Source organism: Seriola lalandi, unplaced genomic scaffold (genome assembly GCF_002814215.2).
Source record: "Seriola lalandi dorsalis isolate HSWRI2012SDOR001 ecotype SW California unplaced genomic scaffold, Sedor1 jcf7180002054973, whole genome shotgun sequence".
Taxonomy (NCBI): domain Eukaryota; kingdom Metazoa; phylum Chordata; class Actinopteri; order Carangiformes; family Carangidae; genus Seriola; species Seriola lalandi.
The window spans coordinates 1247416-1267700 of record NW_019525523.1 but is presented as its reverse complement, the minus strand read 5'-3'; the positions used below and the strand labels follow the sequence as shown (position 1 = coordinate 1267700).

Below are 20285 nucleotides of genomic sequence, written 5' to 3'. Positions count from 1 at the left end.
TTCACGGCTAATACACTGTCAGTTTGAGGTGTCAAGTGTCACAAACTTTCCTGTCTGCTTTTGCCTGGATATCAGAGCCATTATGCAAAGTGGCTGAGCATATTCAGCAAAGGCTTGTATGTAGCATAATGGCAACATTGTTTTTGAATTTTCAAAAGGTCAGACCAATATCATTCTTGACAAGCAAAGAAGTATAGGCTACAAATACTTGTGGACTTATTTCATTTATTTCACCCTTGACACTTTGAACCCTCGCAATTCAATGTTAAAATGACACAATGTACAGACAAAATGTAAGTGCAAAGAAATCAGCCTGACTAACAGTCTACGGGCCCGTATGGACAGACTGTTTGACACAGAAAATGAAAACAGAAATAGAGTGGTGTCAGAAGAAGAAGTGTCAACCTGTTGCCTAAATTAACATCCAAATAGCAGCACTTTGTTCTACAGCAATTTTAGCATTGTGTGGTACTGTTACACGTGTAGGCCTCTGACACCATCCTGTCCTAAATGACACGTCTGTAAAGTTGAGAGAGAACTTTCCTGAGTGAAACGTTCAGTTTTTGTGTTTTAATTTCCCACAATGTGAATCACTAGGGTCAATAGATATGAATCCAGTAAGAACAACAATGTGTTTACAGGCAGATAAAATAGCTCAGAGCTTGTGAATAGTGCTGTCACATGCTGTCCATTGTTGGGCACTGCTTGAATAACTGGTTGGAATGAGGGTACGGTTTGGTTGAAGTTAAGATGCCAGGAAACACAAATCAATGAGGGGACAACCTCGGCCTGATTTTCATGAAAAGTCATGTTTGATGAAAGAGTGGTAAGGTAGCTGACAGCCCATTTGAATCCAGAAAAAACAGTTTGCTTTATTTCTGTATGGACTTTGCATGTTCATCTCGTGTCTGTGCCGGTTGCTTGATTCCCAAAGTCTATACACATGAAGGTTTGGCTCAATAGAACTTTATAAATTAAATCGATAAAAGCTGAGAAAAAGGATGGCTGATCAGCAGCACTCTCTACTGGCCACTGTGTGAATATATACTGTGTGTACAGGCCAAGCATAACTTCTGTAAAAGATGATAATGTATTCCCTAGCTTCAGTTCTTCAAAGTCAGTCAGTTTGGCTGTAATCCAAACAATTCTGAGCAAAGTTACCCTTAATATTTCGCACTATACAATAAGTGCAAAGGCTGTGGATAGTTTGCATAAGTAAACCTCTGTTTTGCTGATAGCAAGCTATACTTCAGGACACCGGTCCGTCTTTTTGCTTCTCCCTCTGCCTCACTTGTGTCCGTCTATTTCTCTTTTTATCTGTAACAAGAGTAAAAATCCTATCATTTTAACCTCAGTGTCACTCAACAGCATGCAGGAAACATCAGCAACAGCCCGACTGTTATTGTTGCCAACTCTCTCACCAAAAAACACACAAACAACAGTACTGTTTGCGCCACGAACTTCCAGAAAAAAACTTTATTTGCATCCATATCAGTGTTTACGATCAGTTCGGCCGTACCTTTTCCAATGCAAAGACCATTAGGTGAGGCACAGCAGAGCAGGTCATTATTCAGCTCTGTGTGAGGATACAACACCACCACAGGTAAAATGAAAAGGAAAAACATGACGATATTATTTTTTTGTTTTATAGTGATATATAATCAGTCGCTACTCCTAATTTATTTAAATGCTGTTGGCTCTTATTTTAAAATATTTGTCTCATTCAATTCTTAAGCTTATTCTAAACCCAAATCTTCTCTAACAGAGAATGATTACGAGAGAGATATCCCTTTATATTTTGCTTGGTCATCTCATCACTGGTAAGGAGCCTATAATATGTTTGTGTATATTTTTTCTATGAATATATATACCTGTTAAGCTCTGTACATTAAATCAGTATATTACCTCTTCATTCTATTATTTTAGTTGGCGTTGCCTCCAACTGTGTCTCTGTTCATTGTCTGAGATGTAATGCGACAGGAGAGACTGCAGGTAAAAAAAAGAAAATTTTAAAAATCGAACAAAACCTCTTCTTACTCTATTTATAGACTGCATCTGTAAATGTTATGTAGCAGCTAATGTACCTGAGCACTGCCTGCCATTAAGTAATTGCGAGGCAAGATGCAAAAGGAAAATGTATGTAATGGCATACTCTCCATCTCTGTTTTCCCCATAGATTCTTGCCAGCTCTGCCTAAAAACTAAGTGCATTAATGGTTGGTAGCGTCTTACTTTTCATTTGTTTGCTTCAAGATAAATCCAGTGAATTTTACACTCTGTACAGTAGATGTAGTAATTGACAGTCGGGTGTGGTAGCAGAATGAGGTTGACTCAAACAAAACAAGCATGACTAAATTCTCATAAATTTGATCATTCTCCGTAGTTTGTGTATTACTGAAGTTTTTGTTGAGTAAAATAAGTTGATAAAAGTAGGTACATTCATTTTCTAATTAATGCCTGTGTTCATTTCTTTCCATGTTGACTATTCTCTTTATGTATGCAGATACATTATATGCAAATAATTCATCAAACTGCGAAAAAGGTAACCTGTACCAATATCCCTGTCTGTGACAGTGCACTGAAACACATAAAGTGACTTGTGGGTGATTACTTAACAGTGTCACTGTTGTTTTCCTCTGCTTAAATATTTGTTCTGCCTACCAGCCTTTCAGGTTTCTATCAACAGCACTGGATCCGATGCCAACGAGGGTGATGACATCACTCTAACTTGTGTCCATAACGTTCCCAATTTGAATCTGACAATTGGGTGGACGAAAGACGGGGAGGAAATGAAGGAAAGCAAAAACATGAGCATCCTGGTTCTCTCTAAGGTGCTTTCATCTAAGGGAGGCCAGTACATCTGCTATGTGAATAGTTCATGTGGCAATTACGAGTCTTCTCCAGAGAAAGTCATTGTAAAAAGTAAGAACACATCTCCCTGCTTACTTAACACAGTTACCTTTATCTTTAAAATGTAGATTGTAAATTTAAGCCATTAACCACACGCCTGAATTTAGAGCATTTTACAAGTTCTAAATAATATAATAAAAGAACAGGAACCTTTCATGGTTTTTAACATACGAATAATGAAATACTTGAACACCTCATTGACCCATGGCAGCCTGTGTCCTAGCTGTCTGTGTTTCTGCTTCTGTACCTCTGTGTGTGTCCTCATACAGACAACAATGTGTTCACCCTGGTGATCTGTGGCGTCGCAGCTTTGGTCTTGGTCCTGATTATGGGTCTGTTAATGAAGTTCAAGCTGAAAAGAGACAACGGTAAGAGCTCAGTTCAGGCTGTCTGTGCTGTTGAACAATAGTGGCCTAATAGAGAATGAAAAAAGTTTGAGTGCCTTCTTCATTCTCAAATAAATCATCTTAAATGCATGATGATGATATAGATGATAGGTCTATATTTCTCCTTGGTACAATTATATATTTCTAACACTTCAAAGTAATAATTTGATAGAATAATAATAATCTTGGGAGATATATTTTTTCACTCTCTTGCAAAGACTTAGATGAGAAGATTGTTATGACTGTAGTCCTAAATCTAATGGACAGATATATGAATTAAATATAAGGATGTAGTCAGTTAGTTCATCTTAGCACAACAGCAAGTCTTGCTCTGTGTAGACTATATATAAATCAAATTTAAGATGATAGGATTAGCAATAATTAAGTAAGTAACAGTCTGACATTTTGAAAAACACACTTTGCTTTCTTGACAAAAGTTGAGCTACGTAAGAATTTCAATACCACTCTCATTACTGAACATTTAACATAAAGTTGGAGCCAGAAGTCAGTTATCTCAGCTGTCACTACGCCCATCAGAGAAATAATCCAGAACATGACATCTGTAAAAGATAAAATTTGATAATATAAGTGAACTTTAGGGGCGGATTTTGTTACATTTGGAAAGAGCCGGGGGAGCTGCTTCCCCTTGTTATCTATCTTTGTGCTAAGCTAAGCTAAGCTAATAGGCTGCTGGCTCCGGCTAGTTATTTAGTGTACAGACGCGAGAGTGTTGTCTCATTTATCTGCAGTTCCCAAATTTTTGAACTGTCCAGTAAATGTTTGTACACTGCTAATCCTAGAATATTGGGTAAGGGTTAGGGTCATGAATTCTCTTTAGGAACATTACCAAGTGTGACGCCCCCTTTTGTCTCTCCCTGCAGCTAAAACCAAAGCAAGGATGGCACAAAGGGCACTGGATGGGAGGGCTGGCGGTCCAGTACCATTCACGCCAAGGGAGTCCTAAATAAGAAACTGTCACACTCAAAATGTATCAATACTGATATTGTTTCACAATCTGCTGTTGTAGTATATGATATAGAAATAAAACCTCTTTAATCCTTGTCTCAGTGTGTGTGATCAGGTGAGGTTACGAGTTTACGTAGGGGCCATTTCTAGACGAGGGTGGATCAATCGTGTAACACAGCATTCATGTTAACCACACCCACTGACCAGAAAGCCTGTTCAGTTGAGGAAAAGAGCCTAGAAATGTTTTAATCCAGACACAGGACAGGCGTGCTCAAACTAATCCCACTGAATGCTCTACTCACAGGAATGCACACTACACAGAGCAGCTTTATGGCGGCTGGCATGTAATGGATATATTGGATGATAATGCTTTGGAGTGGGTGTGGGATTTGAGAGATGATTTATGAACACAGAAATACAAAGTTCCCTGGTTTAACAACATGATATAATCCTTTGATGTTTATGTGTTAAGATCTATGCAGACTGTCAGTCTTCATGTTGCCCTGAGTGTCTTTGTTTTCCCGTATTAGCAGCATTTTCCCTCCGCCAGCCATATGGCAAAATGGGTAAACCTCTTTTTTTTTCTGCCCATAATATCTGAGTGTTTGAGAGTGTGTCAGGAAGGACTGTTTATTCAGTTTCCTCCTATAGCAGGTGGCTAAGGGATAATCCAGGTAAAGCCACTGCAAAGTGGAGATGGAGGGTTGGACAGAGGAAGGGGGGAGGGTGGATGGGGTGGCCTTTGCATGGATGACTAGGGCTAATTCTGGCCTCCTAATCCCAGTCCCGTCCACCCTCCCCCTCTTCCTGCTTGCTAACTCCACGGCGACTGTGCAATTGACGCCCAGGTAGACATTACTATCACATACACACATAGCACTTAACCCACCCAAGTTTACTGAGGAGGAAGAGGGAAAAGAAAAAGGCTGCTGGTACCTCTTCTGGACAGCTAGCCTGGGTGACCTGGATAGCTAACACACCTGTGTGAGCTTCACTGAAGAATGTAGCTGCAGCCTCCAGCCAAGCCACAGGAAACACGCCACCATGGGAGAAGCTCAAAAGGTAAGTGACCTGATCTGGAGCCACAGGACTTATAAAACCAAATGTGAACCTTTGGTATTTGTTTGACACAGAAGAATTTCTCACGGGTGGTCAGGACTTTCATAGTATGAACCATCAAGTATGAATCAACAAGTGTTTTACAGAATTTCTGTGTAGATGCAGCTCTCAGACAGGACGGTTGGATGATAAATTCACTGACTTGTCAAACTGTGCTGATACAATTTAAAAACTGTGATTATACATCCAAATGGAACTTTTAATGACCTTTGATTTACAGTTAACCACACATACACTGTGGTACTATCACCTTGAATCAAATATTTAAATCTCCGGTGCGTCTTATGTCAGCAGTCTGCTGTTGTGCAACCTTGCGTCAGATTAATCACGATAAAAAGGTGAATAATTATATGAATAAAGCTCTAATCAACACTGATGCTTTTCCAAATGAAGCAACAGATTATTTCTCACAGAATGGGGGGGTGGGAGCTATACAGTAGCTCCAGATATTAGGACTGGAGATTGGTCGGTGGGAGGGTGGAGCAAGATGGGCACGCATGTGTGCTCTCGATCGTGCCGTGCGTAAGGGGAGCTTTGACCTCAAACTGGAAGGAGGTCAGTGGGATTTTCATCAGTTTTCAGGTTTCTCTTTATTTATCTTCGGATATTATAAGAAAAATTGCACCCTTAAGGAAAGGTCTTGCTCTTTTTGTATTATCATTGCAATATTGTGGTTTTCCAAATGCACAGTGTCCTCCTGATCAACACTGTAGTTACATTTTTATTATTATTGAACCGCTCCCATATTTTCATATTCTAAACCCAAACATTACAAAATTGAAACATACGATGAGAAATGACCTGCCATGACGCTTCTTGATTTCTACAGAAGAAAAAGTATATTCTACAAGTACTGAAGGATGCTACACGAATGGCCTTCATGGTGCTTTCTTTCCCCTATTCTCTACCAGACCTCCTCTACCTCTATGAAGGGCTTGCTCTCTGTCATTGAGAAACTGAAGGGATCCACAGAGCAGGAGGTCAGGATAGTGCTTCTTGGGCTGGACAACGCCGGCAAGACCACCCTGCTGAAGAGCCTCGCCTCTGAGGACGTGAACACCATCACACCGACACAGGTGAGAAGAAGTTATACGTTCACACGCTCACACCCACACATCATCACCTTAAGGATACAGCATGGCATTAAGCAAGAAATGTCACAAAATTGACTGAGACGCTTCAAGATGATGTTTTTTGGTTCCATTCATTCATCTTACCAAGAACAGCTGATCCACTTAATGACATGATAACCTGATGCTCATCATTAAGAGTATTTTTAGATAAATGAGGTTCATTTGCCAGAAATCTTCCCTCAACATTTTGTATTTTCATAGTACTGTAACCCAGCATTGGAAAGGGACAGGGGGATTGTATCTAATCTTGTGAGAACAGCGCACGCTCTCGCTCAAAGTAATGAGATTCAGATGACCTTTGCTTTTCTGACACTCTGTGAAATGATCGGTCTAACAGTACACATGCTTTAACCATTAATAAGTAAAATAATAATGTTAGGGTGTCAGATCATCCTGTTATACCATATGTTAAATAACCTTCCATCAGGATATAAACCGTGGCCTTACATGACCTTCCTGATTTGCATGCTCTCAAGACAATTTCTGAGAAGATCCCAGCGAGTTCCTTTTTTTATCACCCCCTTCAGATGTGATCTAATCTCTAATATGATTATCTAATACCACTGCATTAGTCTGAAACAGACAAGACATAGAGCTGATGTACCGCCAGCTCCTGGAAGGTTGTGACAGCTCGTCAGACACCAGTCAGAGAGGATGCCGTTCAGTACGACATGGCAATAGTCACCACAAAGCTAAATCAGACTTGACACATAAACGCATACACTGCACTTGATCCTTCCAGTCTTATCCTCAGATTTGCTCCTCAGCTGGCCTTCAGGATAAACTTGTTATACAACCTCGCCGACTGAAACAGAAAGGAGCTGCGTTATGAAAAACAACTACGGATTAACAAAGTGACCATTTCCTTATAACCTAGAGCATGTGTTGCACTCCCGCTGATATGTAATGAGATTGCAATACAGTGTAACCAAACAGTGCTTAATTAAATACACACACCTGTGGTCCAGTCCATTGCCACTTGATGAATTCCTTTATAACTATTTGCGAGGCTTTCCAGGTGCTGCATGCTGGTGCTGTGTTCAACTGAAGCCACCGAGGTGCAGTACAGTGACTCCCGCTTTGTGTTTCACTTCAGGGCTTCAACATAAAGAGTGTTGCCTCTCATGGTATGAAACTCAACGTTTGGGACATTGGTGGACAGAGGAAGATCAGGCCCTTCTGGAAAAAGTACCTGGAAAACACAGACCTGTTGGTGAGTGACCACTGTAAACTTCATTCAAGTCATTTCAAACTTAACTGTCCCCTGAGAGATTGGTTCATCCTTTATTTGGATCTCCATTATCTTCCTCAATGTTGTTGCTAGTTACTGAAAATACACTACAATACGAACATGATGGAGGCAATAAAAAGCCATGTCACTGAAGCATAATAAAACAATACATTGTCACACTATTTACAATATAAAGGGCTGATACATGAAGTTTAATTACTCATGGCAGGAGACCACATGAATACATACATGACATAAAGTTGAGCACTATAATCATACTAAAACTGTATTTTTAAGGGAGCTTTTTGAAAGGATGTGACAACTGTATGTTTTATTCTCAAGTAAAACTGCACTGGGGCAGCTTTATAACAAGAGAGTCACTGCATGTAGATGAAATACTTGAGATATGATTTTTTTTTGTTTGCTTGTAATTAATAGGATTATGATCTCACTGTTTTGTATTTGCTCTTTCAGATTTATGTTATTGACAGTGCAGACAAGAAGCGGTTTGAAGAGACAGGACTGGTGAGCTTCATACAGTTCTCATTTATGCATGAAAATACATTCTGACAAAAACCATACCAAAAATTTAAGTGAATTAAATATATTGATATACATGAAAGTTTTTTTTTTTTTTTTGAAAAACTTTTTTCATTTACCTTTTTTGGTGTGTGTGAGCAGGAGCTGTCCGAGCTGATCGACGAGGAGAATCTAAAAGGCGTTCCAGTGCTCATCTTTGCCAATAAGCAGGATCTGGCCACAGCGTCACCGGCCAGTGAGATCGCTGAGGGACTCAACCTGCATACATACCGGGACCGTGAGTGGCAGATTCAGGCCTGCTCAGCTGTGTCTGGAGAGGGAGTTCAGGTCAGACCCAAGTTGATTTATTGATTTTTCCTTCAGATGGAACATAATTAACCTTACAAAAGTGCTCTCTTCCTTCCTGCTGCACAATATTGTACTGATCAGTCTGAAGTGTTTAAATGGAGACTTTGTTTATATCAGCAACGTCTTTGACTTGCTTTGTTTGAACAGTTCGAACTTGATTTTATGTCAAATTTAGACAGTTTTTTTTTTTTTTTTTTTTTTAATTTCTCCAGGATGGCATGAACTGGATTTGCAACAACATTGTGAACAAGAAGAAGTGAACCGGTCACTACACTGACCAGAGTCAAATTGACAACCACCATCTCATAAGGGATTGAAAAAAATATTCCACTTGATTAAATATCAACACACCTCACCTATGACAGATCCTGCTCCCCTCACAGATTTGAACGATAATTTTGTTTTTACAAATTGTGTCATTTTTATGAAAATTTTGCAAATGTAGCTCATTGAATTGTAACATTTTAGCTACAATAAGTGAATTATTAATCATTGTTCTACCCCAAAAATGTATGTTTTTGTTCCTCTTATCCCAAGGATCCTTGTCTGGTGAATCTGTGTGCTTTCTTAAACACTGAGAAAACCAAGCTGAGTGTGTAGCCATGTAGAACTGTTGTAGTTTGTCAGTTACATAGACACCAGTTCAGTGTGAGTGTAAAGTATGTGTTTTGAGATTTTTGACAGTAAAATAATTAGTAAATTCTGGTGTTGTGCTTTCTTGTAATCATATTCTTAGGGAATGCATACATACACGCGCAGACATATATATATATATATATATGGTCGAATAATAGTTTTGAAAGACTGAAAAATCGCATGAAAATGTCTGTAAATACCAGCCCTTCCTTGAGTGACATGGATAACAATAACAAGCTGATCCGCCGCTGCTCAGCCATCATCTTGCTTTATTTCCACGCCATGATGACAAGCTCTTGCATTGCACAGTGAGGGAGGGAGAGACTGATTGAAAAGCAAGAGCAAGCGAGAAGAGAGTCTACAATTATGCGCTCGCATGGCAGAACAAGATATCAAATCTTCAAGGCACAGTAGAGCAAACAGTGCAGGAAATTACACGCAGAGAGGCTGACTAATTTTCAGCGGGGACACTTTTTCTCAAAATGTTTGTTTTATATGTTAATTCTGGGACTATTACATAGCGTGCAGTCTCTTTCGCAGCAATGTGTACCTCTGTTAGAGTTTGTCTGGATGCCTCTTCACTGAGGCACTTGGCTGTATTACAGCTCTCGAGTCCAGCTGTGAACACTGTGTGTGCTCCATGTTGAAATACAAATAGTCTACTTCGTCAGAGCAACTCTGAGGTAAAATCCTTCTGTTCATAGTCACAAAAAACATTGTGCAGATCCTTGATTTCAGAAGACTTCCTCTTGCACTTCCTCTCTCTAAAGACTACTCCTCCACCCCCCACTCACCCCTGTAGGCTTGAAGGCCCACACCACATCTTTCTTCACATATTTGTCCTTTAGACTGAATTGGTGTAGGCTAAGTCCTCCATTCAGCCATTTTGGCTCTACTCAGCTGCTGTTGGATTTAATGGATCTTTTGCTTCTATTGTCTGGAGCTGTAATTAACCATCTGAAAGCACTCTAAACTCACATCAGCTGTCAGGCTTTGTTCTGTGTCCTCCTCAGAAATTATGTTAATGAATATTTTTTTCTTTTGTCTGGTATTTATGAGTGGTTTTGAAAAAAAAAAAAAAACAGCTTTCGGACTTACTTTCTAAGTGTTAACAAAATGACTGAAAATCAGTAGAATAATTGAGTCATCTCCATGGCGACTAAAATTTGGTGCAAGTCCTAAAACATTTTTTAGGCATCAACTCCTGTTGAGTGAGCACAGCAGGGGTGTGGGACCAATTACAACTTGTACTAAAGGATCATTATGGGCTGTTTGAAAGAGACCAGACGGCACAGAAGCTGGGCTGGGCTGACAAGATGAGTTTGCATTTTGCAGTGTGTTGTTCAGTGCTGCTTCAAATACCAACAGGTGGCAGTATTGGAGAGCCTGACCAATGTCAGGGATGAGGAGGCTCTGTTCTTTACAAAGTGATCTAGTTTCACTGTTTGTATTTGCTGTTCCAAAGCTCACATTTTATTGGGCAGATGCCTTCATCCCTGCAAAGTTTCAGGAGAATACCTGTAAATTACGGGCCTAAATCAATTTTTTGTAGAGATCACGGGCTACAGGTGTTTGGGCTGCACATATTGTAGTTTGAGCTCTGTACATATTTCAAACTCAGTGTTTCTGCCTGTTAAAAATCTTCTAACATCCCCATTTGCATACATTAAAACACATCCTTGAGGTGATATGATGTCATTTCCATGCTTGTGGCCCTTCAGCAAGTGTTGCCATGGCAACCCTCCCTGTTATTCGTGGTCCAACAGCCAACTCGCTTCTTTAGTCCAGCCTTCTCTCTCTCTGGTCCTCCATCTCTTTCATTTTCCCAAGCTCTGCTCATCAAAAGACACTGCAATAACACATTCCAGGTAAGAACAAAAGACAGACCACAGACACGAGACTTCATTTGCTTGTTTAAATACACAGTGTGGAATTGTGCTTTGTTAAGAATGGTACAAAATCATTGTTTTATGCCAGTTGTGCTCATTGTAAAGAGGCTGATTTATCATTGGACATAATTATCTTGCTCAAGCACTCCTCTTAAATTAGTATCTTAATAGGCTATTACTGTGTTCTTTGCATGTGGTAAACCAAACTAAACGATGTCTTTCTCCTTAAGGCTGCAACAAAGTATCTGCAAGACACAAAGTGCATACATCCTCCCGTCATGCCGGAAGTAACCCACCTTGCCTCCATGAAGCCACAGCTGCCCACAGTGATTCCCAGTTTCAGTACTATCCCATCGACCCACAGTGTCCTTGCCACCACCATGCTGCTCCCATGGGAGGACTTGCACATGCAAGTGCACACCATTCTGATCGTGGTTATTTTCTGTGTGGTCTGCTTACTGCTCCTGCTGGCCTTCTTATATGCTTTCTGCTTCCATTGCTCCATCAGCTCATCACCTAAAGACTCCCATAGAGCCAATGGATGCAGCCTAGACCGTGAGGACGCCACCTTTAAGTGCAGTTCATCTGATAACCAGTCAGTGGGGAACGTTGTCTGACTGGGACACCAATCCAGGATAATTGATATTTTGATTGTCTATCAGTGTATTTATGGATTATGCTGTTATTGGTTTAGTGGCATGTATGGATGTGTGTTGCCGTACTGAAAAGCAGATTGTAATAACAACTTGCTTAAACCAAAGTCTGAGCTTTGATATTTTGGTTCTACTCCCAATTAATTACATATTCATTTGTGCCTGATATTGAGTTTTGCAGGCACACGTGACAATCACAAGAATACATTTATCATTCATGTTAAAGCTTAATACAACGACTGTTTACCAGGTTTCCTCCTAACATCACTGGAGTTTAAGTAAGATGCAGGTACACATGTTGTGCAAGTCAGATCTGAGCACACAGATACACAATAAAAACATATCCATATATACATATCCACAGAGAAATGTGTTCAATAAAAAATTTTAAAATATATGTAAATGTCAATGTGAGTAAGAATGTCAATGCCTCTGAGTGACAAGACAAGACAAACAACACACCGATCCACAGAAAGCTCAGCAGTCATCTCTCTTTATTTTCACTGAGCTGACAAGCGTTTACATTGTGCCGTGGCTGTATATTTGACGAGACTGATATAGAATAATGAATTCAGACACGCGAGATGAAGGAGAGAGGAGAGAGAGGGACGGAGGAGAGACTCCGAGTGATTTCTTTTCTCAGAGGATGAAACAAGATGTCAAATCTACAAGGTGCAGCAGAACAAACAGTGCAGGAAATTACTGAGCTCGTGTCCAGCTGAACCACAAAGCAGGGAACACTCTTTGATACTAAAACATGTTACACAATGGGCACAATGGCCACAATCAGCATGTTTTCCAGTGTTGACTTTTTAGTGGCAAATACCCTGAGGTGACTGATGTGAGGTATTAATTGGAGAAGTGTTTGTTCACTCATGGGGCTGATAGAGCTCTGAGGCAGCGGTTCAAAATGATCAAAGTGTAAAATTAACACTGATGGCTGCAACTGATTTCTGTATTGTTAGAGCTAAATAAACACTGATGATTTTTGCTCCGCAAAGTAACTCCACACAAATGCGACTAGAGATCTCGAGCATTACAGTCTAGTCCATGTACAAGAATGCCTCCAAAAGGCCTCCGAAATAACAGCAAAAACCGCACTCCTATCTGGCATTTGGCCTAACATCCAGTGCTTCAAGTGGGTTGTACAAAAAGCGCTTTACAAATAGTAATAAATATGAATTACTGGCTAAAGCATCAGCTAGCATCTGCTTGGGCGCCATCACCATGTCGCAGTTCACGACACGGAGCACATGGCGCTCTTGGAGCAGCGGGAGTCACAGGAGCTGTCACGGGACTCCATGATGGAGTCCCTGCCGTCAGACTCAGGTGAGTCTAGTTCCAGGTGAGAGTCCTGGAGGCCGTCCTGCAAGGCATCCTTACAGTGGGACTAGGGAAGGAACAGTTCTGAATATTACACCCATAAAGAAACATCAAGTAAAAAAAAAACACTAACAGCTAATAATAACCCAAGAAAGGGAATCATCAAAAAAACCAAAGACATCGTAGTTAAATAAGAGTCATTAAAATCTAAACATCCAGAAATCCTAGCAGCAGATATTCCCTCTCACCTTATGAACAGACATCTCCTCCACCCGGCACTCCTCAATCGACTCCTCTAGAGAATGACCTGAAATTTCCATCTTGATACGATGAGAGCGAATAGACTTGACATCATCCTCATCCTCCCCTGCCACCAGGGGAAAAACCTGGGGGCAAAGACAGAGGAAGACACAGGGAATCAGAGATGATGATGGTGGCAATAAAGCAAATGAGAGCGTACACCGTTCAAGCTTGTCTGAGCTGAATTTTTACCAGTCCCTCCTCATCTCCTGTGGCCTCAGGGCCCGAGATGGTGGCCTTGCTGATGGCCTTGCTGATGGTCTGAGTCTCAAACTGAGGACATGCTGCCTGAGCATTCCCATCCTTGTCCCTCTTTCCTTTCAGCCAGTAGGTCTCAATTTCAACATTCCCCTAAAAATGGATGAAAGGAAGAAAAAAGTCAGAGATATATACACAAATATTCAAAGACATACAGTACTGTACGCTCACAGGCACAACTTCTGTTATAGAGGGGGGTAACATGGCAGGTGGCAGATTTTCAATAGTCAAAATTCCCTGATGAAGAAAAAGTCACTAGTGGTTTCTTGAGATTGGCACCTGCAATCAGCTGCCTCAGAAACCTTTGGGAGTCACTTTGCTGGTATTATCTCTAAATGTGCAGCCTCAAAGTCAGACCCACTGATAAAATAGACTGGCAAATCAACAAGCAAGCTGCAAATACCAACTCTGAATACTAAGTGGGCTGACTCCCCAGAGCAAAAACATTGTGAGTTTTTATTTTATATATATTTTTTTACACTCAGAAATGTGTTTTATGTCTGATTGCTGATATGCAAAACTTCCATTAATACAGACTACAGCCATGTGGGCTGTTAATGTAGAGATATTTACTTTTGAGAAGAGACATGCACTTTACGCTTTATTTTATGTGTCATTAACACATCCATGTTTGTGTTCCCTGCTGCATATACTTTAATTGCTCCGGTGGGGATCAATAAAAGTTCTCTGACTTTAATCTAATTTAATTATGTTTTCCTCAAATGTTCTACAGCAAATGATAACATGATGTCACAATGGACAAGTTAATGCAATTAATCTGGTGGGTACAGTTGCTCCGGTGACGGTTTTGACCCTTGACCTTGATAGTAATGATGCCCCTCCTTTCGAAAATGAAGTGACTTCCTTTCAGGTGCTCATAGGTGGCACTGCTGAGCTGAATGTGCATCTCCTGATTGAGACAAAGAAAGACCGGTCACAACAAAATCACGGAAAACTGGTGCATCACTGCCTCGCATGTGTTCTTTCAATCATTACTGTCCCTTACCTTGCCATTGCTCTCCATGGCAGATGCAGTGTGGACCGTGTCACCATGCAGACCGTAACGTGGCATTTTATGTCCCACCACACCCGCCACAACCATGCCAGAGTGGATCCCTGCAACCAGAGCAACAGGTTAGTTCAATGAGTCAAACACCAACATAAATACTTTGTTCACATACTTTCTACCCACCAACACGAATCTGTATGTTGTTGCCGTTGGAGGGGTCTTTCAGGTGATCGATGGAGCGCACCATGTCTAGGGCCATGTCACAAATGTTATGAGCGTGGTACTTGGTCTTCTCTGGAGCCCCGGCAACAACCATGTAGGCATCTCCAATTGTCTCAACCTGGAGAGGAGAACAACAGCAGCTCTTACACACGAGCTCTTATGTATAAAGTCCATCACACAGAGGAAAAAAACATACAAACAAACCTTGAAGACGCGGTGCTTCTCGCTGAGCGTGTCAAACAGGGTGTACATGGTGTTGAGCATGGAGACCACCTGCATTGGAGTGATGTGGCTGCAAATGCGAGTGAACCCCACGACATCACTGAAGAGAATGGTCACATCTGGGAACACCTGGGAGGAAAGAGATAGGCAGGCAGGTTGAGAGGGGAGGCAGGTGTTCATGGATCATTTTTAATGTCTATTCTGTTATGCAGCACCAGGAAGCCACTCTCAATCATCCTGCATTTCAATATAGCAAAAAGTTCCAATAAGGAGAGTAGTACAAATTTAGAGGATTTATAGGTGCGTGCGTGCGTGCGTGGGTGCGTGCGTGCGTGCGTGCATGCGTGGTTAGGTACACAGTCACTATTTACACTGAGCAACAGAAGAACTCAATTTGTTCTTAGAAATGTATTTTGTCTCAAGTGTTTTGCTACATGAATGTGAGAATTAGATAAGAATACTGATACCACTCTATGTCTGTACAACAAATATGAAACTATAGCCAGCAGCCAGTTAGCTTAGCTTAGCATAAAGACAAAATAATTGAGGGGAACAGCTAGCCTCTGTAAACAAGTAGCCTGGCTCAGTCCAATGTAATAAAGCTGCTTTCCAGCACCTCTAAAGCTCACATATTAAACTGCACTGTCTTGTTTGTATTTAGTTAACTTTGGAGTTTCTAATAGGTGGATTTTTCTACCTTTGGATACATCTAGGTGAACTGTTTGCAGTCCTTGTTCTAAGCTAAGCTACTCGACCGCTGTAACTTTTATTTACTGTTTTCGTTTCTGTTGTTTCAGGCACTTGAAGTGTAAAATCATTGATGAACTGTGGGCACTATGTCAATCCTGACCTCACAAGTGTTGACAGCAGGCTCTCCTTTGCGCAGCCTTTTAGCCACTGGCTTGGGAATCATCCTGTACAGAAGGTCATCAGTCTTCTTCATCTCGTAGTCCAACATCTTCATGCTCTCCTCCAGCTTGCTCGACTTCTTTTGCTCCTGCACTCACAATAAGGAATAAAGTAGAAAAACACTAAGTTTGCAATTATTTCGTTCATCTCAGGACAGCAGGCAGAAGGTGATCTGGGGGCTGCTAGACTGAAATAAGGGCTTCAGAGCAACTTTGCATAATACAGACTGACAAGTGGGCTGATCACACATGTAAAATGCATCTGCACTTTGGCTCAGGGAACCTGTATGAGAGCTCTCTTCAGCTCCTCTGACTGCTGAGTCCCTGCCAAAACCAGGTCTCTGCTGGAGTCGTGCATACTCAGGTCATTGATGTACAAGCCAGTCTTAAACATAGCACTCAAACTCTCCATCCTGCACACACACACACACACACACACACATACAGACAGTGAGAGAGAGAAAAGAAAGAAAAATTATAACATAACTGAATGAATGACAATAGCTGTATCTATAAAAACTGGGAATTAAAAGGCTGTAATTCTGAGAGATATTATTTCCTTTAGTAAAAATAATGTATGTTTTGTCAATACAAGCATACGGGCATTTACTTGCAAAACAAAATGTTTTAGAAGAGGAGGGAGATGTTTTGGTAATGTACTCTGTGGAAAACACTCAGTTGCAAATGGGTTCCCATTACGCTCACAAGAGCTGCACTGTCTGATTACAGGCTAATTAGCAGCTCATTTCATGCATGGTAAGTGCTGTTAGAATGGGCCCTCTGATTTGATTCACTGCCCGGGCTTTTATTTCCAGCTTCGTAATTCAGTTTAGCTCTTGCTGCTTTTTTCGAATGTTTTACTTTTCAGCTGCAGCATTTTAATAAAGATCTGTGTCTACGTGTGTGTGTGTGTGTGTGTGTGCGTGCGTGTGTGCGTGTGTGCCTTACACAGGAGTTCCCAGGAAGATGATGGACTCCCACTCCGGCATGTATCTCATTTGTCCTTTTAGTTTCAGGCAGCGGCTCCCATCGCCCCAGCTCTCCATCGCATTAGCACTGTTACCATCTAAAAAAAGAACACATTCAAATGCCAGAAACACAGACATTTACAGAGGAGTGTTAGGTTAAATTTCAGCAGTTGATAATGACTGCACTGTGTTAACAATATCACCCTAGTGGATGTAGCTGTTTAGTTTTTTTAAAGAAATAGTTCAACATTTTGGGAAATATGCTTATTTGCTTTCTTGCTGACAGCCAAACAAGAAAATCAATACCACTCTTGTATCTGTATGTTTAATATGAAGCTGGAGCCAGTAGCCAATTAGTATAGCTTAGCATAAAAGACTGGAAACAGCTAGCCTGGTTCCGTATAAAGGTTGGTGACAGTTAATAGTGTTCAGTGGACTGGACTATTTCTTGGATCGAAGCAGTGACTTCCTGCAGTCTCTGCTGGTTGCCTAGCAACAGCACAATGAAAACAAGACTTAAGAAAGTTGTTGCTCCCAGCCAAGAAGACACATAATCCCCCCATAAGATTATAAATTCATTCAGTTTTTGAAAAAATTAAACAAATGAGAGATTAACATGTTAACTAGATGTGCTGGATCAGGTTGTTACCTGCAGACAGAGCCACACTAGCTTTTCCCCTATGTTCTCAGTCAGTGATACTAACTTAAGCTAACCCTCCGCTGGCTGCAGCATCATATTAAACATACAAACATGAGAGTGGTATCGATCTTCTCATCAAGTCAACAACTCCCAACAAGACAGCAAATAATCATATTTCCCAATAGCAAAACTATTCCTTCAAAATCCGTTTGTTTTGTATTTTAATGTGTCTGTGTCTTTAATTGGTTTAATTTTGTCACTGTCAGCCACACTATTTCAGTGTCTGTATGCCCAGGTCTTACTATGTGCCTTTAGATAACAGAAAGGTCATGACCTTTGTAATCATCTCCAATGATGGACTGGAAAGCCATGAGCTCCACATCTACGTCAGCAGAGCGATTGGCATTTTCATAGTCAGAATCTGTGGAAAAACAGGGCCAACAATCAGAGCCACAAACATTCATATTCATATCCTCTATCCATGACAAACAGGGCTGGGATCAGTTCCACTTAATTTAATCAATTTAAGTTGAATCAAGACATCAAACAATTCAATTTCAGCAACTGAAAGACCTCCTAAACTCACAACTTTAATTCAGCTGTGTTTTCGAAGTTAAATGTTGATGTTTGAGCTCTTGCATAAAAAAAATCATCCATTTTACTGCACACCTGCTCTTTTTTTTTATTTAATGAAACTGAAATTGAGCGTGTCTTTTGTGTCAGACTGCAGTGAAATTGATCTGACTACAAGCCTGCGGGTCCTCGCCCACCAGACACACACCCCTGCGAGTGTTTACATGGCTCCTACTCTTACTCTGGACTCGGTTGTGGAGGTTCCTCTCTCTCTTCACAGGCTCCTTTGACATGATTTCAAACAGGTTGTTGGGGTGGGAGATGATCTGTGCACAGATTACAGAGTCAGTGTTCTCATCAGCAACCTGTTTGAAGCTGATATTTTTAAGACACATTTTTGTTTATTGTAGAATGCTGTAGATAAGAGATTGTGACATGTTAAGTGATGTCTTACCATGTTCCAGGTGAATTCCACTAGGGGGCGAGCCAGCAAGAAGGCATCATTGATCTTCTTCCCATCTAGATCAGGGAAGACTGTAGCCAGGCCCGAGCCTACGTTATGCACCACCATGTCCTAAAGAATCAAACAACCATTGGCTGTTCATTCATGTTACACTTCATTTGGTTCATTAACTGCCCTTGGGATGTTGAAGAGGGTAACTCAAAAGGATTACCTGTCTGAAGACGATATTAAAGGGGAAGACCTCAAAGAAGAAATCTGAGGTAATGGGCAAAATCTCCTGCTCTTCCTCATCTTCCTTCATGATGTAGCGGTAGGCAGAGTTGTCAAAGTTCAGCCTGCATGTGCACACATATCAATGTTTTCTTAGATTTAAAGTTAAGTATGAACTGTGGTGAAAGACATTTTCAGATCCTTTACCTGAGTAAAAGTGCCAACATAAAACTGTAAAAGTACAAAAGTATTATCATTGAATGCAATTAAAGTATCTACAGTAAAAGCGTTTGTTTTGCAGAAAACATGCGTGGACATGCATCAATACATAAGTAGTATTTAACCATTGTGGGTAGCTGAGGTGTAGCTATTTTTAACTATGTGCACACAGTTAGTTCCCAACCTACAAGTCGGGCCCCACCCAAATGGTCACAAGATACCGCATATCTGAGGGGCAGCGGGATGATTGTAGTGGAATAATGATGAAGAAAAACAAAAATATGTAAATGTCTGTATGTTTTATTAATATTTGCTGTTTTTTGGTAAAATATTGGGTAATTTGACCTTTTTAGGTCTCAGACTGTTAGATTAGAACATCTCAGCTGAAATGACGGTGGTGGAACTGTTAATAACTCATCAAACCTGACCCAGGACCCCAACTAGACACTGAGGAGTGAATAAAATTCAATATTTCTCTTTTAAATGTTGTGGAGTAGAATTATGAAGTACCTCAAAACTGTACTCGTGTATAGTACATAAGTAAATGTACTTATTTACTTTCCGCCAGTGAGTATAAAAAGCTTTGCATGTGTGTGTGAGTGTGTGTGTGTACCTCATGGTGACATGGGAGTAGTCTCCGACCATCTGCTCGGACAGCACCTCCACGTGAATGTCAGTGTCGTAGAACTGTTTCCCCATCTGCCTCAGCTGACCCATGGCGTAGTGCAGGTAGCCTTTACGTTTACTCCTGCAGGTCACAGAGGAAGAAAATTCAATATCTCTCTGAAGAGATTAATGGCACAGTTTTCAATATTTTTACTCTGTTCTTGTATTTATTAGGTCTGACGCCTGATAGTTTATCAGTCTGCCCCCTCTGCACTCCTCCACATCGTCTCAGACCTGTAGTGGAGGGTGACTCCAGTGGCAGACTCCTCCTGGCAGAAGAAAGTTGGGGGCTGCACCTTGGGGTAGCTGAAGCGCAGGTATTCATGGAGGTTGTCAAGACCATTGACAAAGTCACGTACATGACGGCCCAACACCTGAGGGCAGAGGTGTAGGGTAACAGGTCATGTGTATTTGTTGTACCTTTTGTAATGGTATTCTTAAAGGAAAACTGCCCGTGAAAACAGATGTATATTGTACTTTAAGGCTCGGGGGGG

General features: G+C 40.9%; 3 protein-coding genes and 1 long non-coding RNA gene across 5 annotated transcripts in view; 3 read left to right on the top strand and 1 right to left on the bottom strand.

The window, feature by feature from the left end:
- The first annotated feature begins 353 nt into the window (after window positions 1-353).
- Window positions 354-4357, top strand: LOC147817359 (uncharacterized). 2 transcript variants are annotated; one of them, XM_087171039.1, is made up of 8 exons: window positions 354-1603; window positions 1766-1820; window positions 1927-1992; window positions 2177-2215; window positions 2503-2541; window positions 2664-2921; window positions 3179-3277; window positions 4177-4357. In XM_087171039.1, the coding sequence occupies exons 2-8, from the start codon at window positions 1769-1771 to the stop codon at window positions 4257-4259; spliced, it is 636 nt and encodes a 211-aa protein (XP_087027165.1). In that variant the 5' UTR covers window positions 354-1603; window positions 1766-1768; the 3' UTR covers window positions 4260-4357. The 2 variants fall into 2 exon arrangements, with proteins under 2 accessions (XP_087027165.1, XP_087027166.1); XM_087171040.1 differs by lacking the exon at window positions 354-1603 and having other exon boundaries at window positions 1643-1820.
- Window positions 4358-5071: 714 nt separating this feature from the next.
- arl3l1 (ADP ribosylation factor like GTPase 3, like 1) lies at window positions 5072-9335 on the top strand. Its single transcript, XM_023396055.2, has 6 exons — window positions 5072-5323; window positions 6292-6456; window positions 7610-7726; window positions 8219-8269; window positions 8426-8611; window positions 8845-9335. The coding sequence occupies exons 1-6, from the start codon at window positions 5306-5308 to the stop codon at window positions 8890-8892; spliced, it is 585 nt and encodes a 194-aa protein (XP_023251823.1). The 5' UTR covers window positions 5072-5305; the 3' UTR covers window positions 8893-9335.
- A 969-nt stretch (window positions 9336-10304) lies between these two features.
- On the top strand, window positions 10305-12219 carry LOC147817358 (uncharacterized). The gene is made up of 2 exons (XR_015436468.1): window positions 10305-11136; window positions 11388-12219. It is a non-coding gene; the product is annotated as an uncharacterized LOC147817358 (long non-coding RNA).
- A 68-nt stretch (window positions 12220-12287) lies between these two features.
- Window positions 12288-20285, bottom strand: part of LOC111646543 (soluble guanylate cyclase 88E-like) — a 9395-nt gene continuing 1397 nt past the window's right edge. Inside the window, exons 4-19 of the mRNA XM_023396061.2 lie at window positions 20026-20165; window positions 19739-19873; window positions 18908-19031; window positions 18688-18807; window positions 18475-18559; window positions 17995-18081; window positions 17001-17118; window positions 16336-16465; window positions 15995-16141; window positions 15127-15273; window positions 14884-15040; window positions 14698-14807; window positions 14512-14601; window positions 13626-13784; window positions 13382-13519; window positions 12288-13200 (exon numbers count right to left, since the gene is read on the bottom strand). Coding sequence (XP_023251829.1) covers window positions 13048-13200; window positions 13382-13519; window positions 13626-13784; window positions 14512-14601; window positions 14698-14807; window positions 14884-15040; window positions 15127-15273; window positions 15995-16141; window positions 16336-16465; window positions 17001-17118; window positions 17995-18081; window positions 18475-18559; window positions 18688-18807; window positions 18908-19031; window positions 19739-19873; window positions 20026-20165 — 2040 coding nt within the window. The 3' untranslated portion in view covers window positions 12288-13047. The remainder of the gene's footprint in view (window positions 13201-13381; window positions 13520-13625; window positions 13785-14511; window positions 14602-14697; window positions 14808-14883; window positions 15041-15126; window positions 15274-15994; window positions 16142-16335; window positions 16466-17000; window positions 17119-17994; window positions 18082-18474; window positions 18560-18687; window positions 18808-18907; window positions 19032-19738; window positions 19874-20025; window positions 20166-20285) is intronic.